Source organism: Haliotis asinina, chromosome 7 (genome assembly GCF_037392515.1).
Source record: "Haliotis asinina isolate JCU_RB_2024 chromosome 7, JCU_Hal_asi_v2, whole genome shotgun sequence".
Classification (NCBI taxonomy): domain Eukaryota; kingdom Metazoa; phylum Mollusca; class Gastropoda; order Lepetellida; family Haliotidae; genus Haliotis; species Haliotis asinina.
The window spans coordinates 35,637,580-35,657,520 of record NC_090286.1 but is presented as its reverse complement, the minus strand read 5'-3'; the positions used below and the strand labels follow the sequence as shown (position 1 = coordinate 35,657,520).

General features: G+C 39.9%; 1 protein-coding gene across 3 annotated transcripts in view; it reads left to right on the top strand.

Moving 5' to 3' along the window:
- Nucleotides 1-1,456: 1,456 nt before the first annotated feature.
- LOC137291156 (cytochrome P450 2B19-like) overlaps nt 1,457-19,941 on the top strand; it is a 30,926-nt gene continuing 12,441 nt past the window's right edge. The window contains exons 1-5 of one of the 3 annotated variants that reach the window (XM_067822446.1): nt 1,457-1,681; nt 4,502-5,088; nt 5,724-5,936; nt 6,116-6,230; nt 6,395-6,660. In XM_067822446.1, coding sequence (XP_067678547.1) covers nt 4,543-5,088; nt 5,724-5,936; nt 6,116-6,230; nt 6,395-6,660 — 1,140 coding nt within the window. In that variant the 5' untranslated portion in view covers nt 1,457-1,681; nt 4,502-4,542. Of the gene's footprint in view, nt 1,682-3,568; nt 3,763-4,501; nt 5,089-5,723; nt 5,937-6,115; nt 6,231-6,394; nt 6,661-19,941 lie in introns of those variants that run through there. The other 2 variants (XM_067822444.1, XM_067822445.1) reach the window with 2 other exon arrangements.

The following is a 19,941-nucleotide window of genomic DNA, read 5'->3' as shown; positions in this document are numbered from 1 at the left end:
CTGAAATATTGAAGATGTGACGTTAAATGTTGACTCACTCACTCACTTTAAATGTGTTGGACGTACGTGCCCTCTCCAGAGGACAATAAATTTTACAATTATTCAACCCCCTTTGAGGGTACAATTTAGGTTAATGATATACACTACCAATCATTAAAATACATATATCTTCAGAACATATTAATGAAAATTCACCAGTTAAATCAGTTTCTTTGAAAAATAATAATTAAATGAAAATTAGCAGTGGTAAAAGGATCCTTAACTCTCTCGTCCCAAGGGATACAAAACGCAGGATCTTCACCTTTTAACAAGTAGTTGTTAGCATAACGCGTATGGGCAATGCGACATCGTCGTATGATGTACTCCTCAAATCAGAACTGACAACCCAAGTAGGTGTAACCAATATAGGGTTTATTGTATGTAATTTATTAATACCTAAATGGGTATCCCACTTCTTCTGCATCAAATTACGGATATAAGAGCTGATGGCAGTTTCATAATCGGAGTATGGAATACGAAGTGGTGTCCTAGATTTGTTGAGTGCTGCCTAGCAGCCATATCGGCCACTGTGTTCCCAGAAATGACAAGGGGTGGTTGGGTAACCGACAAAGGACGATGTCGCATTGGCCAGTAGCAAAATCATTATATATATAATTCAATGATTTCTAATAAAAGTGAATGTTTACAAGGAAGATTTTAATAGCCTGAAGGCACTAGAGAGTGTTTAAAAATATCATGTGCCATGCGTATTTAGGGTGTTTTTAATATATTAAATATTATAATTAATCTTAACATGGTTTATTTTCTTTTGACTTCAGTACAATGCCATATCGTCAGTTTGTTTTACTGTGTGCACCAAGAACAGTTAGTGATTTACTCCAGACAAGTTTAGGTGTTAACATACTACCCAATATCTATATGAAGATGAAAATTTATGATGCACTCCATAAAATTTAGATTTTAAAGAATAGAGAACAATAGTAAACTGGTTAACAAGTACTGAATAAATTAGTCAAAATTCAAATGCAAAATCACGGATGATGTGTTAAATTATGTGTGCATGCACTGAAGTAAAGCATAATAAAGTATAATCTGATACTTGCCTCAGCTGTATATACTACAGTTCTCATGGCAGGTTTTATAGGTAAAAATCAACCTTAATTCAACAGTTCACAAATATTGGAATGTTCATCTGTCTAAAAAGTTCTTCCTGTATGTATGCTAATGTATTAACATAGTGATCATACCCTGTAATTTTGTATATTCAGTTTAGGAATATATAGTACCAAATTCATTGTTTTGAGCTGTATATGAGTGAGTACTTTTGTATATTGATCATTTGATTCACCATGTAACAGACAATGCACAATTGTTCACACAATATCCGTACTTTTGACATTAAAGAGGACAAGTGATGTATACATTAACGCTCACATTGCAGTAGCCTCCCTTGATTGATGTTTGAGGATTTGGCGCTGAAAACAACACGAGATAAGTGTTTGTCTATGCTATTCCGTAAACACCATCTGAAATCGCAATAGGATTCAGTTTTCAGGGAGTCTTATTCAAAGTGTGGATGATCAAGAAACGTGCTAAGTAATCAACAGTTGTGGAGGCTCGTTGCTCATCGTCGTTATCAAGATGACGTTTTGTTTCCTCCCAGGGAGTTTCGTATTCCATGGTGAGTATGTATTCTTTCATCATCCGAACTCCCCACCCACCACGGAGTATCGTAGAGACAATGCTGATAACAAGAGGACTTTTAAGTGCCAGTACAAAGGATACTCGGATGATATACTCAAGTAGAGAGAGAAAGAGAGAGAGAGAAAGAGAGAGAGAGAGAGAGAGAGAGAGAGAGGTAAAATATTCAAACGTGCTTTGAAATATATCTTTGTAAAAAGCGTTCTATCTATGCCGACGTTCATTGCCCTGTAGTCGAAATGTCATCGCAACCTGTCACGATAGCAAACTATCGCTGCAAACAACGTAATCTAGTCACTTGCTGACGGTGCATTTCGATGAACAAGCAAAAACGTGTTCTATCCAAGGCTTATGGTGCATTTCGGTGAACAAGCATTTGACCTTGCACATGTTACGTCTCATGACTGAGAGAGAGTTTAAAGTCACATCTGCAGTTTTATTGCCATATCATGACTATAAATCAGGTTATACATTTATGAAGGTAAATTATAAAACCTGCCCCCGAAGGACAGTAGAAACAACTGGATTATCACATACAAGTATATAAATGCAAAACTAATAATTCAACCTTAACATGCTATGGCAACATAAAAACAGGCTATAGACTGACAACAACGTAGATCATCATACTAGGGATCATGGGAACTCACAGTACTTGCTACCTGTATGAACCCATAGCTGGAATTACACCATCCCATCAGCTGCTAGTAATTTACATAAATCTAACCATATATCAAAAGGACAGATACACTACAATCACTTTTGACATGTTATAAAGCTTTAAGATAACGGAGTGTATTTAAAAAAAATAGACAAAGGCCGGAATGGTGTTGATGTATATCAACCAAGACCTCTCACAAGCCAAGAGGCTGCATGTACAAGCTCATGTTTGAGTCATCCCGCCCCACTGACATTAAGTTCAAAGAGCACAAAACTTCAATATAGAAATCAAATCTAATAATACGTCACACTCCATTGACTGGCAAGCACAACCATCATAAAATCGAACATCCATGATTGACAACGATGTAAAAACTTCAGAAGCTATCAACATCAAGAGATTAGCACCACAGATGATCAGAGACCAAGGGGTTTACCTACTCAATTCATGGGTATTAATTAGACTCAAGGCTTCACCAATCACCTCTTAATCTACTATAACAGCTTCATCCCAACCTTTAGTATCCTAGCTCACTAACAGTCACCCTATCGTATACCAATCAGACTCATTGGCTTCTATCGATTATCCACTGTAACAACACTATACCGGCTTCTGTATATTTGTACTCTCTTTTATCTGCTGTTTTAATTGTATATACATGCTTAAAATCATCACTCTGGCTTCATGTACATTACTAGAATATATAACCTGTTTAACTGTTAGTCACCATCCACCTGACGAAGGGACAAGGAATAGACAAGAAACGTTGTGTCAATAACAAATCAATTTGCCTTATGTTCCTGTGTTTTCTTGGTGTGAACACTCTAATCATATCTGTTTCAAAGTATTTCTTTTTTGTTTGGTTTGGTTGTTTAACCATAACATTCAAACACGAACTATTTCAAAGTTTGGATGTTTAAACAACGTTTTTCACTGATTTTAAGAATTTTAAGAATATTTCTTAATAATTAATATCAATAAATAATTCAAAATGGGATTGATGCTGTTCTTTGCATATTGTTTTCGCTGTCACAGTCTTATCAGAACATAATCAAAAACTAGTTATGATGAAAAACCGTGATTGATTTATGATTGTTAGGCTAGAATTTGTCAACAACTTGTAAATATCATAAGGACATATTAAAGATGAAAAGGTACTTTAAATCGACACCGATAACTAGGCTACAATACTTTGCCCAAATTGGGACACGGCCTTCATTACCCAACCAGCGCTGGCGTGAATAAACGGGGTGCACTGTGCAGACTTGATAAAAGATATCGAGCCACAATCTGCACATCAGCCCTCACAGTTGTAGGGGCCAAACATCATAGCACAAACAGGTTGAACAAACATCGTTCTTGATTGTTGTCCGGACACAGAAAAGTACAGGTAACTATTGGTATGTACTGTGTATGTATGTGTATCACTCCCTTCAGTCTAATCATTATACCTATTGTTTACCTCATGGAATAATCGCTGATTGCCTGTCGTTATACTGTTTTTTATATTTTAAGCATGTTTGCTACCTATCGTCTGAAACAAGCGGTTCAGCAACACTGTTACTCTTTTACTGATACTGTGTAAAACATGTTTTCATGCTTAACATGTGTGGGCAGTTGCATTTTATGTGCATTGTAGTTTTACAACTGTTGTGTCTCCAGCCAGCTCTATAAGAAGGTCATGCGCATTTATATATAGGAATTCGTTCATTGCTAGTTGTCATTTTTTCTCAAAGACATATGCCCGTCAAGAATATCAGAGTTGGGACGGGTCCAAAGTTTCTACTTGGATACCTCAGCCCCTCTTACCTTACCCTCTCTTACCATACCCTTCCATGATACCCGTTATGTTAGTTCCTGACACCACATTTGTAACATTCTTCAGCTCTGGGGCTAAAAGGTTTTGCAATAGCCTAACGCTGTCTTATACTGAAAACAGGTGAATGTAAATTATGCCTAAATCTTAAAGACAACACAACCATTAACTCATGAAAGATAAATATACATTATTAGTCTATTAGTCACATTATTATAACGTGTCCGGGTATTAAGACGGGTAACCGGGTCCAACTCATAACCCATCCCTCCCGTTTATACGTGTTACTTGTTCCAGCTCTTTATTTCCTCTTTCTGTTTTAGACAGACAACATTCTGTGTCCATTCTCTGACGCTGAAACAAGATGTTGACAGAGGTTATACTGGGGGCAGCTGTGGTGCTGTTTATCGCCTACGTATATCTGCAGAAACGGAAGTATAGCAAGATGCCTCCAGGTCCAAAACCACTGCCAGTACTGGGCAATTTCCTAGAAATTACAAACGCTACATTTCTTGACGATATCACTCGGCTGGGTGCGAAATATGACGGCATATTCACCGTCCATTTGCTGATGGAGCCTGTCCTTATTCTGGACCAATTCGACACCATAAGGGACCTCCTACTTTCTCCTGCATATGCTGACATCTTCAGTGGAAGGGTTAACTCATACTTCAGCAAGCATTTGCTGCCGAATGACCTGATTTTCCAGACGGCCAGTGACCGACAGCAATACCTGAGAAAACTTACCTTTCGAGGAATAAAACAATATGGAACTGCACTGAAAAATGTTGAGCATCTGGCTCAAGCAGAAATACAACAAATGATCAACAGGTGCAGAAAACGAAATGGCGTCTCTTTTGACCCGTGGGATGACCTGAATCAATATGTCAGCAACGTGATCTTGGTTTTGGTAAGTTGTTCCCTTCTTCTGAAGAATTTTCAGTAATTGATACGAAACCATGGGGACTTCCAGTACCTTTGTTACCTTCATGGACCCCAGGTAGGTTTAGAGTATCCCTTCAACTGTTAGCAATGTAGATTAATCTAACCATACATTAAAAGGCAGATAATCTTCAATCGCGTCCCTATTCCGTGTAGCCATGTATTGTGGCTGATAACAAACGACAAATGCTTCAAGGTGTTGTGTCCCGTGTTGGCAGTTATATGAATGGAAACACTACAGATACCATAAGTTCCTGAATTATTTCAATTGAACAATCACCTGGACCGTAGACTTATCATATGCTTATAACGGGTGTCAAAGGTTGGGCAGGATACACTCACGTTTTCGTGAACACCTCGTATCATCACTATTTAATGGTGATTCATAAACACATGGTCCGTCAACGTATCGCATGGTGACAATCACTCGATTGTCTGGTCCATTTATTGACAAACAACACCGTGCAACTGCAATGCTACTAAAACAAATATATCCTCACGATATAATCACAATTCTACAGGCGACACCGTGGAGGATTTTATCGCTTCCGATGACCTTGGATTTAACCTGTGTAAATTCACAGCTAGTATATTTCTTTTCAGATTTGTGGACGAAGATTTCAGCCTGGCCATAAGACACTGGAGATTTGTCAGAAAATCGGAGAGGCCTTTGATGTCCTATTTCGCCACAAGAACCAGTTTCTCATTGAAAATGTCCCGTTTAGCACGACGTTGATACCGCAACTGAGAAAAGCTTGTCAGTCTATGAAGGACGGTTACCACTATTTTACCGAAACTATTGACAAAATATCACAGGTAATATACACAGTCTGTTACTAGGAAATATTGAATTAATGTTTTGAAAAACACGTCTGACTGACGCCGTAGGACAAATGTGTGTACGTTACACAAATGTCACGAATATTGTAGCATTATGAAGAAAACATGAAATCCTAATTGCAATTTGGAGTAATAGATTAAATATAATTTTTAAGGAAGCCAAGGGTGCGACGCCCAACTGTCTCTACACGTTGCTTTTACAAGAACATGAGGAGGGACTGATATCAACGGAAGATGTAAAAGGGGTTTTGATGGATGCGGTGCTGGCAGGTAATACCGTAAAAAATAATACAATGTTATATGGCGACTTTCTGATGTCACACCTCATACAGAAATAGTTTCGTATGTTTCCTGTCATGGAAAATATATAAACATTAATCACATCAAGGGTGTTGGGTCCTAAACTCAATTACTATTTTCTGTTATGTGGACAGGTATTTTCACAACAAAACCCACCATGTACACTGCCTTAGCTGCAATGGTAAATTTCCCTGGGGTCCAGAAGAAGATCCAGGAGGAGATCCAGAGGGTGGTCGGGAAGGACCGACTTCCAGGTTTGGATGACAGGGACAAAATGCCCTACACAAGGGCTGCTGAATTAGAATTATATCGCTACTACACTCCTGCCGGATTGCCTGGACCAAGGAACACTACCCAAGACTGCAGCTATAAAGGTTACAGCATACCCAAGGGCACAAGGGTACGTGTTTGAAGGGCAATATATCCGCAAAATACTCTTAAAAACAAGGTAGGAACTACTTAATATTTGTACGACATCATTGGGGAGTCGAAAGTATGATTGCACATCGATGTATACTCTTTTATAAACGGTGTTTTTTAAAAATGTCTTGCTGATATGTCAGTTTCAAGGAACCGTTCTTTCGTGATATGAACGTAAACCTGACATTGAAAAACTTTGGAATATGCAATGTAACCTGTCAGTGTGTTGCTCTACATTTCGGTGATGTTGTTCTGATATCGTTTTATACTCAGTCTGTATGCCGCGTCTGTTATTCTATTTTGAATATTTACATAGCGGACATATCCGCCACTATTATGAATCTCAGCTCCCCGGTGGCACAAGCAGCACGGAGTTATTGCGGCTTTGCAATACTTACGAGATATCCATTCAGAGCTGGGTGAACTGAGAGACACGGTCATAGTACTTTGTCAAAGATTACGCTATGTTGCTGTACCTGCAACTAGGTGTTTGCACGTATTCACGTTTCCACCATCTGGTCATATACCAACGTCTGTTCTTTTAAGTGCACATGGTTGTGTGCTGTACACTAAGGGTTGTAACAACACTGAAAGAGTTTGCTCTCAAAGCTGACTCCAAGATTTGTACACCAGGTTACAGGTGAGTTCGATCCCGGCACCTCATGCGCGCTGCAGCTGGATTAGCGCCTTCGCCAACTCGCACACCACGCTCTCGTACAGCTATATGCGATTTCTATGTTGCATGTTGGCACGAACGCGAGCAAGTAACATTTCATAGTGAACATACATTTGGCGAACGCCAAATTGGAGATGAGTTTCACAGGGTTACTAATATCAGCATCATTCATAATCAACAACATGGATGGAATCTGCGTGCCCAACATAGATGTGTTACCCCACGACTGACAGACGAGCCCATTACTGCAAAACCAATCGTCATGTGTTTAAATGAACTGACGTTATCTTCGGATTTCATGGACAGACTGACACCTGCTGTGTTAAGGGAATGGGCATTTTCAGGCCGTTAATGTCATTTTGGGAGAGGCTCAATACTAGAAGGATGGGATCTGATGTTATTTGTTATTCACGCACGCTTCACTTACCAGAACTACGGTTACGACATCCTTGAGGCACAAGGGTGCTATTGATACGCCAACTTCGACGTTGTTTTTCACGATGGCAATGTAGGAACATAGGACATAGCCCCCTTCACATGGCCAACTCTGTGTTGACACACGTTTTCTTGCCGTCTGTTGGGCTAGTTACTGTTACATTTCAGTCTTTTAGAATGGGGTGTATTAATATCAAAGCAAGTTTATGATATGGTTGCCTTAAAATACTGGCTAATTTTAGCATTTTCTAATCGCATGTGGTAAAGTGATGAACCACTGACTTCTCGACCCACGTGAGAAGCCAGTGTTCACAAGCCTTGACTTGGTGAACGCTTCTTCAGGATTCGACATGGATGGTGATATTGACGGGCAGGGAGATAATGATATATTAAGCACATTCGAGGTAATATCTACCAATACATAATGTGCTGACAATTGTGTCAGACTGGTGTCGAAACGGCGTAAACATCATGAAGTGTGGCAGAATGATTTGCTATTAGACGTGCTCTGGGTTAACGTCTGTGTGTGGAGTAGTGTCCCAAAGAGTATGAAACAAAGCGAGTGAGTCATTTAAAAAGTTGACTTTGACGTGAGCATCGAGGAAATATTTGAACATCATTGTGGTCAAAAGGTGCTTCAGTGTTTATTCGAAGTAAGGAAAAGGAAATAACCATTTTTTACACTATGATCCATTTGTATCAAACATTTCATTTCTAAACAACAAAGTAACGAGGTGAGGGTCGCGTATGAATACCGAGATACGGCACTGTAGACGTAAACTGCTGTCTTATTGCACCCAAGTAAAGAGCGTGATATTTTGAACAGCTTTTCATGCGACCGAAATTCAATCTTAATCAACTTATGTAACTGTAAGAATTGTAGAAGTGGGAAAGTGACTCGTCGTCAGAAGAGTCACATTTTGTGGCGGTCTCAGTCTCATTCACTGCCACAGAATTGCCAATATTGATATGGAATGTTCTGTCGTTTCTCTGCTGTCTGCTACTGTTGTGGTGAGAAACATGAGGGCAATGGCTGTACTGAGGAAATGAAGTGCTCAAACTGCGGTTGTAACCATATTGCCTCTTCTCTGTCCAGTGTGGCAACATGAATCAGAGATTCTAAAGATGAAACACAAAGAAAACATCTCCATTTATGAAAATAAGAGGATGGTTGCAAGTTTAACTGAAACCTCTTCAACCATCTCCTACTCTTCTGTCGTCCCCCGTCGATCTGTCACTACTGTAATTATCTCGTGCCTCTCCGATCTGACATGGATGACATCTTCTCAGCCAGATCCAACCAATTTATCTCCAGAGCCAACAATCAAAACCTCTCACTCACAAACAACAGAAGCAGCGTCAATGCCTGAAACCGAAACTGTGCGTCCAAGAGGGAAGGGAAAGAAACTACGACAGCCTGAGCAACTGCCAAACCCCGTCGAGGTGCATAACCCCTTTGAACTTATGAATATGGAGAGGTCATCTCAACCTGACACAAAGGGGAATGGGAATACTTCAAACGCTTCCACACGGCCACGTGACATGACACCAGTGGAAGCACCTTGAATCCACAAAACATGATTCGGAATTGCAGAGGACTTAAGAAACCCCCTCCCGCACCGGGATAAAATGCTACAGGGGGCACCTCTATACTGGTCGGGCAGGATATCTTCCATTAAACACCAACCTACAAACTGTTGCTATCCGCATCACTCTGAAAATAAGGTTTACACTGGTACCACTCTGTCTTCCCTCATCCTCAACTGTCTGCCTTTCAGAACTTCAAAACTTGTACGATCAGCTCCCGAAGCCCTGCATAAGCATGGGCGACATGAACGGTCATAAGATTAAAGGTAAAAGATCCAAATCTGGTGTTCGCCATCTCAAAGATGGTGGTTTTCTTTTCACAAATAAATTTGAAATTGCCATCAAACTTGCTGAAACTTTGTCAGACCAATCCTCCTCATCAAATTATAACCCTCGGTTCCAGAAATACCAAACCCAACAAGAAAAGAAATCAGTCAATTTTAACTCTGATAATGATGAGGATTACAAAGAAACGTTTTCTCACCATAAAATACGTACTGCTCTGGGGCAGGCTCACGACAGGTCTGTTATATAACCAGGTGTGATGTCAAAATCCAGTGAAAGGTTATACATGTCCTGTGAAACATAAGAAATTTAAAGAGGAAAGAGAGGACATAAGTACTTGTTTGTAGACACAACCGAACTGAAATTTAGAAAGAAAAAGTCAATAGAAATAAAATATAGAGTTTAAAACCAAGAAAATGGGTGAGCTTGTTCACCTCTCTACCAAACTCAGCAGTTTTGCGTTATCACTAACGAAAAAACACATATATTTTCATCATTCAATGAGAAAAGCACTTCTCGAAATGGTTTGGTGAATATGTACCGGCCATAACTGCCTCGTTCCCTCGGAATAGAGACATAAAAAGCGGGATAAAGTATAGTATTCGGAGAGAATATGTAACTTAATTTAGGTTCAAAGATAAGTATTAACCCCGTGCGGGGTCCTATCGACAACAATACCCGGCAAGGTGGGCGGATATGAGCACTGAATGTCAGCTAAAGATAGCAAGCACGTATACTATGAGCATAAACGTTGCAATAGAATTCACAAAACAATGAAACAGATACAGAGTTTCACTGATACATCATTCATTAGCTCATAACAGTACATTTAATATTCACAAATAACCGGTACGCATTGGATCAATCAATGGTTAACAAAAGTCACCCTCTGCAAGAAAGTTGTAACTCACTTGAAAAGCCGTAGCGACTACAACATAGAGAGTACGTAAACATTCAGCACTGTGAGCGGCCGTGCGCACTTGTATGTTAGCTAAAAGTAGCAAAGCGCATGTATCTTGTGTAAAACATTACCACAGTTACCACAGAAATTTGAATTAATTATCATAATTACATGGATAAATAGCTTCTCATAACTGTAATTTTTTTCCTCACAAACGCCTGATAAGAGTTGGGACAATCCAGTCCTAAAAGTTATCTCCAGTCAAACTCTGAAAGATGTCCCTTGTGTATACACTACGATTCACACAAATGGGTTGACCTCAGTTTCCCAGTTACAACACTCATCAGCTTCTCATATTTTCTGCAGCTACAATTAATCTCAATATCATAGCACCTTACCCGCTTCTGTCTTTGCCACCTTGGTGTTCAAAAAGGAATACAACGAGCTACGTTCTAAGTATAACACCCATAGAACAATCTTCATAGACGGATCCAAGGATGATGGCCAGGTCGCCAGTGTTACATTGGATACAAGACTGTATTTAGTTTGACTGTGTGGACTTTCCGACTGCAAGGAATCCCCATTATGTCGCGAGATATCTGAAAGATGTGTTTTTTCGTGTGAGTGGGCATATTATCGTAAATTACCTCAGGGAAGTTGGCCTGTATCATGACTTGTGGTTTGTAAAGAGAATAACAAAGTGCATGCTCTTTGTTTGGTGCTGTGGCATTTTCTGTTTGTAAATGGTAGTGATAAGATAATATGTATTTTTGAAAGAAACGTTGTTGGACCATGGACATAGAACGGTAACAAATGCAAAATTGACCTCGTCACTCTATGGCTGTAACAATGCCGATGTGAATCAACTGAACTCAGAGTCATATTTGCTCTTATGCAGTGTTTTTTTTGTTGTTTTTTTTTGTTGTTGTTTTTTTTTTTTTTTTTTTTTTTGCTTTTGTTTTTTTTCATTGAAAAACTCCTCTATTTCAGTGTCAGACACATCTCGAAATCTTTCATTAAGTCATTAAGGATATCATTTAGTTCTTGTGTGGGTTGATGCATGTCACTGTGTTTCAAAATGAGCTGATGTTACAATCTCAGGTAACTTCCTTGTCGTTGTCATCTGCGAATGTGGTAAATTATAAAATCATAATTAATGTTTCCGCAAGAAGTTTGTAGTTTATTTGAAATCACATATAAATAAACATGTGTGAAAATTCGTTCTTTTGTCACATTTTGTGGTTTAATTGGTTCGTTCCCTTACTAGCGAGACAGAACATCCGTAGTAATGTTGTGCAACATATGATTTCTATGTACTCGGTTATGTCTCACACAACGATTGGATGAAGACTTTTATTAAAAAAACGTGGGGATTATCTGGGCAAACAGAAATCTTGATGGAGCGTTAGAATCTAATTGTGAGTGATATCTTGTCGATCCTTAGCTCATCTGGCCTCAGTAGGGTTCTAGGACATAATAGTTCCTCAGTGCTCATGTGGTAAGAACCGACTCGATTAGACTGAGGATCGGTTGTATACAACACTATCATCTTTCTATTCTCTAAGGATTTAAGGTATTGTATCTAAATTACGACTCACGTGTACTTTGTTAAAGGTCACATGCAACGTAAAACACAACTTTGCAGATTCTGATACCTTTAGGTATGCACTTACCGAAACAAATCATGAAAAGTGCCAATTCAGTCTATAAAGTTGAAGAAAACGCGATGAAAAAACCCCCGCGAAATCGGATTTCAAACGATTTACTAAAATTCCCCCCAGCGCTGGGGGGAAAACTGGTTTCAGCAGCTGTGCTGCGCTGTGCCCATAACGCACGCGCAGTGAATAGGTTGGCGGAGCTGGAAACAGTATGCATGCTCGGAGTATGAGGTCGTGAGTAGTAGTCTAATCTTGGTTGTGTATACAAACAAGTAAATAATCTACTCGTTACATAAACAAGCTTGTTGATTGTAGTAAGCAGCCTCTGTCACAGAGAAAGCTCAATGTCTGGTTTATTGACACCTGTATGTCTGCCTGCATGTCTGCTTCAATCATTGACCACGTGCAATTTGAACTTAACACCTATCAGGCAATACGCCATAAACAAAATAAATTGATGTATGACTCATGTACCCGAGTCCAGTCTCTGCCACATTATGTAATTAGGCAGGTGTGATACTGTGTACACATGATAAGGTTTTATGTCTGTGGGTTGCAAACAAACTACATCCATTTTTTCGGATGGCTGGATTTGACGGAAACTGGTGCAAACTCTTTCAAGTCCTGCTTTGTACTTGGACAAATGACACTTTCCAGGCACGCAGTATTTCACCATCTCTGCTGAAATGATTTTTGATTTTTGAACTCAAATTCAGAGAACGTGTATGTACAAAACCCAACATCTCTATATACATTCTCTAGGGTTAACAACTTATTCTAGTGTAAATGATTTTGTTTGACAACGGTATATGAATCCATACTGAAACGATGCATCAAGTACAATAAAAGAAGTTGTTATCTTTAAAGAATCTTACTTTCTTGTGACTTGCCATACTTATAAAAGGTCCATCAAATAGATCATCTTTCTGTACACACAATGAGCCATCAGCGTATCAGCAAATGAACCAGCCAATCGTAAGTCATCGTTACCCTTGAGTGCACAGCCACCCGCTATGACTGGGTTCGGTCTATCGAGGGCTTCGTTTCGAGGGAAGTAAGCCCAAGTACAAAATATTGCAATTTTGAATCGCGATTGTACGCTTATACTTTTGTTTATTTGTTTTTTAGCAAGCATCAATGTATATTAAATGTCATGAATAAGTGATAATTGTGTTTTAATTATGTTTGATTTTTTGGTTGCATGTGACCTTTAAGCAATGACATTGTTATCTTAAGCACATGCAAGATAAAATTTACGTATACATAATGTGCTTAGAAATATGTCAGACTGGTATCAAAAAGGCGTAAACACCATAACGTGCGTCAGAATGATTTGCTTTCAGCATCTGATGTAGTGTGTGAAATCCTACATGCTGCCTTGAAAATTGATTTTTCTGCTTTACTTCATATGAGTACTTAAATATCTATATAAAAAAGACATATGGAATAATAAAAGTGAGTGAGTTAATATTTATCGTCACATCGGCAATATTGCTGCCATATCAATAATTGCACTGAATATAAAGAAATTTATAAACTAAAACCCTGTTGATGAAGAGCAGTAAATTGCTAGTATATCACAGATATCCATTTAAATCTAGAAATTAAATCTAAAACAATATAACTGTAGAGGAAAATACAATATAGAAATGGGCTATAGATTGCCAACAGCTGAAGGCAGATCACCATACTAGGGACGATTAATAAAAGTAAACTTATTTACTTTTTACAGAACGTTTAAAGACATATTACTTTTTACAGACGGTGCCACAAATGGGCGATACTCGCCAAACAAGTACCATGGTGACTTGCTCTTTTTATTGGATAATTAGATTTGGAGCACGCCTAAACAATTTAGTAATTTCATGACATTTGGATATTTTGTATCCAACCTCCTTTAGTCAGGATTGTGCTGTGAACCGAGTTCCATTATACAGGAGTCTCCTACAATGCCTTCAAGTTTCGTACTGCTTCAGCCCTCTGGATCGATCCCTCTCATTATGAGTAGGTGAGTTAATATTTAACATCATATCGCCAATATCTCAGCCATATCATGACGAAAACAATCCATATAATAAGAATGAAAAAGTTTGAATAGTAAAACGTTCCGACGATGCGCAGTAAACGTATCACAGATATGAACATAAAACAAGCATGAAAACTAAAACATTGTATTCAAAGAAGACAATACAAAATGAAACAGGGGCCATAGATCGCCAACAACTGAAGGTTGATCACCATGCTAGGATCTATGGGAACGTATAGTGCGTTAGTAGTGTACACAATGGTGACGTGGACTCACAACCTACGAGGGTTGGCTGAAAAGTTCTCAGCCTGAGTGTTTTTTCCCCAACAGGTAGAGACAGGTGTTTGCCACCAATGAGGACATTTAGTGAATCATAGACACAAGAACTACAAACGTACTAATAGTTTTATCTCAACTACAGCTCTTCTGGTAAACCTACCCTCTGAAATCATCAGAAATGGACAAAACTGAATACAGGGCAGTCATCAACTCCTTGCAAAAGAAAGGGATGTCCCCAACACAGATACATGCTGACATGGTCTCCACTTTAGGGTATGATGCTCCTTCATTTTCCACAGTAAAGAAGTGGGCTGCAGAATTTAAGCATGGCAGACAAAGCCTTGATGATGACCCACGCTCAGGAAGGCCTTCAACAGCAAGCACTCCAGAACACATCACGCGAGTGCTCGATATGTTGATGGATGATCGACGATTGACTACTCGACATATTGCTAGTGTAGTGGGCATCTCTAATGAGAGGGTTGAGCATATTATCACCAACGAATTAGGAATGACTAACGTTTCTGCAAGATGGGTGCCAAAGCTCTTGACAGCAGAACAGAAGCAGAAGCAGATCCCGATGATTTTGTGGCACGATTTGTAACCATGGATGAGACCTGGATACATCACTTTCCACCAGAAACAAAACTACAGTCAAAACAGTGGAAGCATCCTGATTCACCAGCTCCGAAGAAAGCCAAGTCTGTTCCTTCAGCTGGAAAGGTGATGTCATCAGTCTTTGGGGATTCCAGGGGTATTCTGCTCATTGATTATCTTGAAAGAGGTCAAACTATCAACGGCAGATACTATGCTGATCTACTGAACCAGTTGCGAGAAGCAATCAAAGCCAAACGACGAGGGATGATCGCTAAAGGTGTCCTCTTCCACCAAGACAACGCGCCTGTTCACAAATCGGTGGTGGCCATGTCAACAATCCGCGATTGTGGCTTTGAACTCATTGACCATCCTCCTTATTCACCTGATTTGGCTCCTTCTGACTTCCACCTGTTCCCCAAAATGAAAAAGGAACTCGCCGGTCGCCATTTTGCAAGTAATGATGACGTCATTTCCGCTGTGACTGATTTTTTTAGGGTAGCTGAAGAAGATTTCTTCCTGACCGGGATTCGGGCCTTGCAGCATCGCTGGCAAAAGTGTGTGAACTTGGAAGGGGACTATGTAGAAAAATAAATTACAAACGTGGAGTTTGTAACTTTTTTTCACAGTGAGGCTTAGAACTTTTCAGCCAACCCTCGTAATTTAGCAGCTAATTCCGAATACATGGTAACAACAGGATTTACAAGTATTGTGGTAGGGGAAAAGGGAAAAAAACAGGTTTTATGGTTAATGTTGACTTGGTTAACGTTGTGTGTTTTCATGGACCATATTGTATTGGTGGCTAAATTTCTGTTTCTGGAATGGATTAAATCCTACGAGTAATGGTGTGAGAATAGGCATATGGCTAAGGTGCGATTGAATCTCTCGACAATGGCTTGGCTGCATTGGGCTCCTGCCATGCCTCATCTCACCTGGACTTTGTGATGGCCAGCAGCCGGCTATTAGCATTTTTGTTGCTTCATTTGATTTCACTAGTTTCACATTCATACGTTTTCACAGAGCTGCTCATGAGCTTTACAGTCTTTTGAAAACCACTGGTGGCCAGCTTTCATAAATCCGAGTTCATTCTTATGTAGGGCTCCATCCAAGGACTTCGATCAAATTCAAGGGCCCTGTGAATTTTCGCGAGTTTCATTCTCAGCAATAGATACAGCTGCGAGAGTTAATAATGTATTTTCTTCAGAATGAGTTTTTGTCACGCTGGTCCCTAATAAAGTTTGCAGATTTACAGACATCCAGTCTTGGTTCACCGTTAATCGTTTTGAAGCGAGAGGATAGATGTTATGCGATTTGTGTATTTCTGCAGGATATTCACATCAGCAAATTCGCCCAAATTCTTGCAGGCCAGTTTATCCCACACGATGGTAATCAATCATCTATGGTGATGGCCAAGTTCCTCAAGTTGCTATACAAGCAGTCGATGGGAGGTAATCGTGCCCCATCCAACCTGCACCAGCCACCCATGTATTTGTAGGGGCTGACGCCTTCCTCAGTAGCAGAGGTACAATCTCAGCATCGATGTTTCAAGTGGTGATGTTGAAGTCATCCAGGTCGTTGGCATTGACCAGACTGTCTAGAGATGACAGCAGGAACTGAATGCTGGCTTGAATTTCAGACTGTCTAACGTGGAGGTGATGTATTTTTTTCATGTTGTTGGGAATGTTGTTAGGCTACCTAACTTTGCTATGCCCTGTGGGAATCATAACCACAGGGATTGTGAAACACAACAAGGATTTTTTGATCAACTTTTTCCTGTTGATTTTCTCTTCGAGTTGCAAACACATGAGAAATGAGGACCACGTTGGGACCTCAGTTCACCAAGGGAGCATCCGTTTTCCCATCACATCAAATGACCACATATCCAAACACGGTGGCTTCCTGTTCTTGCATTTTGTGCGTGAAACATTATCCGGGCAGGGAGCAAAGGTGTCAGCGTTTTTGGTGAGGGCTTTGACGTCGTCGTAGATGATGTAAGGCACTGACAATTGATTTTGGGGAGGTTGAAGAATTTGTAAGATGTCATTTTTGTAAGACATGTTGGACAGCCATCTGTCCCATCCTGCGAGAATCATCGGTCGCTTGCGTGAAGCAATGTGGGAAACCGTTCATAAAAGTGATTTCTTCTGCCGTGTCAACAACAGTCTGCTAAAATAATTATCCATGGATTTTGATACTTGTCGCCATGCTAGATCCTGAATAAGATGATCGTCTTGCATCTGATAGTTGGAGGTGGGTTCGTCTATGCCATCCCAGTTTAACCTGTTCGCTACGGGGAAAGTTCTGACTGAATTAGAGTTAACCGTAAGCAAGCAGATCTGATTGATACCCTCATACAACCAACGCAATTGTTTCTGATGCTTACCATGATTTTTCTTGTGGTATGTTGGCAAGTCCAGGTACGATCCATCCATGCTTGAAACGTTCATACTTGGCTATGTCCAGATAGACGGATTCAGTCATGTCCATGACCCACCCAGAAGGGACTCTCGTAGTTTTTTGCCATAAGGTGTCAATGGACTCAGATTGAGTCTCTAGAAAGGCATGGCGTGCTCGGTGGTGCCGTCCATCTGCAGTTTGTCCAGAGACATTATCACTTTGATTTGAAATTTGAGGCAAACTCTGAGTTTAATGTCCTCGACATCCACGTTTTTGGCGATGCTCATCCACCAGCCTCTCAAATACTTGTCTAACATGTGCTTTGTCTGCACGAACTATAAATTGACAACTTTGTGTTCTTGGCTTTCCTCATGCAGGAATAACCTCTCAGCCCACATTCATTTGCTTGTAGTTTGAGTTGTTTTACTATGGGAGTTTTGACGTGGAACACGTCAAGTAATCTCAACACCTGACGTTTCATCAAGCTGGAGCAACTGATCTCATCATACAATCTTTGTCAGTTCTGGAACGATAATCATTGTTGCAAAAACAATGTGTGAAAACGTGTTTCTAAATAAATAGAAAAATAAATAATTGTATTCAAAGTCAAGTCTCTAATAGATTGTATCTAGCTATAAGCAGATGCAAAATGAAATCTCGTTATAACCACATGCAAAGTCATACCTCTAATTGTTTGAATTTAGGAATTTTCTTAGTACAGTTATGGGCAAGTAACACTGTCAGCCTTATGAAGAGCAGATAAAATCTCTTTTTGATTTTTTTTATTCGAAGAAGTCGTTCATGTAGATATTCTCTTTTCGTTAAGTAGATGAGATTACCTCATTCTTTCATGGTGACATCAACCTTCTTGAAATTACTCACAAGTTTTTCAATGATGAAATCTTTTTTTTTTGTTTGTGTGGGTTTTTTTGGGTTTTTTTGTTTGTTTTGTTTTGTTAGTTGTTTTTTTCTGCATACTCGGTTTGCGTGGCCTGTAGATTTTCCATGGCCATATCAAAAGGTTTTCGTTCACCTTCTACATTCGCTGTTTGTATTTTCGAACACACTTGATGATAAAACTCCAAAAAGAAGATGCTGACGAGTATTCGACATCGTATTAAAGAAAGATTGTGCAACTTACTAGAGGAAAGATCAGCTCAAATTGACATGGCTTCCACCAACTGAGAAGCCGTTTGATCCAAAATCAGTCGCAGATGCGAAAAGATACAGTGAGTCCTTAATGAAAACACCACACCAACATGGTTCAAACTCTGTTCCGAGGGCAAGGCATTGGGCTTCATTGTATCGACCTTGCTAGTCTCGCTGACGGGAGGAGACAGTGCTCTGCCAACACCAACACCATGAGGCACTGGCGTCAGAGACTGGATAAAGAACGATTTGAAATAGCTCAGCAAAGCCTTGGTGAAACTGGCCGGCAAATCTGCGGAAGAGCTTCTTAGAACGTGGACAGCTGGGCCTGCTGTCAAATACAGCAACGTGGCTCGGCCAAAACCTGTGGACTATCATCATGGCCGTGGCAAAGGAATTTTTAAACAAACGAGCCACAAGCTCCTCCCCATGACCCGGACGACCACCAGTGTCGTTTTGTGATCAATGTGAGACTGATTGTTTGTCTACACGTACATAGAATTAGGCAGCTGTTTTTGTCGGTTTACCTACAGTGTCGGGGAAGGTGCCACAATGCCTATTTCATGCTGCTGCAGCGTGATTCGAATCACGTTGTTATTGTTATCATCACAGTGTGACTGACATCCCGGAAAATCTTCTGACAAATTCCATGCTGGTCAAACCACCATCGCATGACGTCATTGAAATCGTGAAAGGGATCGAACCCCAGTGGACCCAAGAACAACAATACCATGTTTGCTCGGTACGGGTGAAGGTGAATGCCTACACCAGCCAGCAGTGGAAAATTTTTCCTTAGCGGCAACACACATCTCAGGGGTTTGAAGTGCACATCAGAGAAATTATCTGAAAGCCAATTGGAAACTATTCTGTATACATACATACGATGAATCATCATCCCAATGTCACACCCGCTGATTTCGGGGACAGAGAGATTCGCTCTGTCCAGCGAGGAAAACACGTTGTGCATCCTGCACTTAAAAGACAATGTCACAGGCAAACTTCAAATAGCCTGAGTAGTTGATCAACATGAGTGAGTGAGTGAGTTAATATTTACTGTCACATCGGCAATATTTCAGCCATATCGTGACGAGAGTTATTCATTTCAAATAATGAAAATATCCAATTATTAAATGATAACTTACTTCATTAAAAAGATCCTTAATTGTTTTGACTTTGAAATATTTAGCCATTGTGATGGCAAAATCAGTACAGTCAAGCAAGACATGCTTGACCGTGATTCTCTCATCACAAGGGATACAAAATTGAAGATCTTC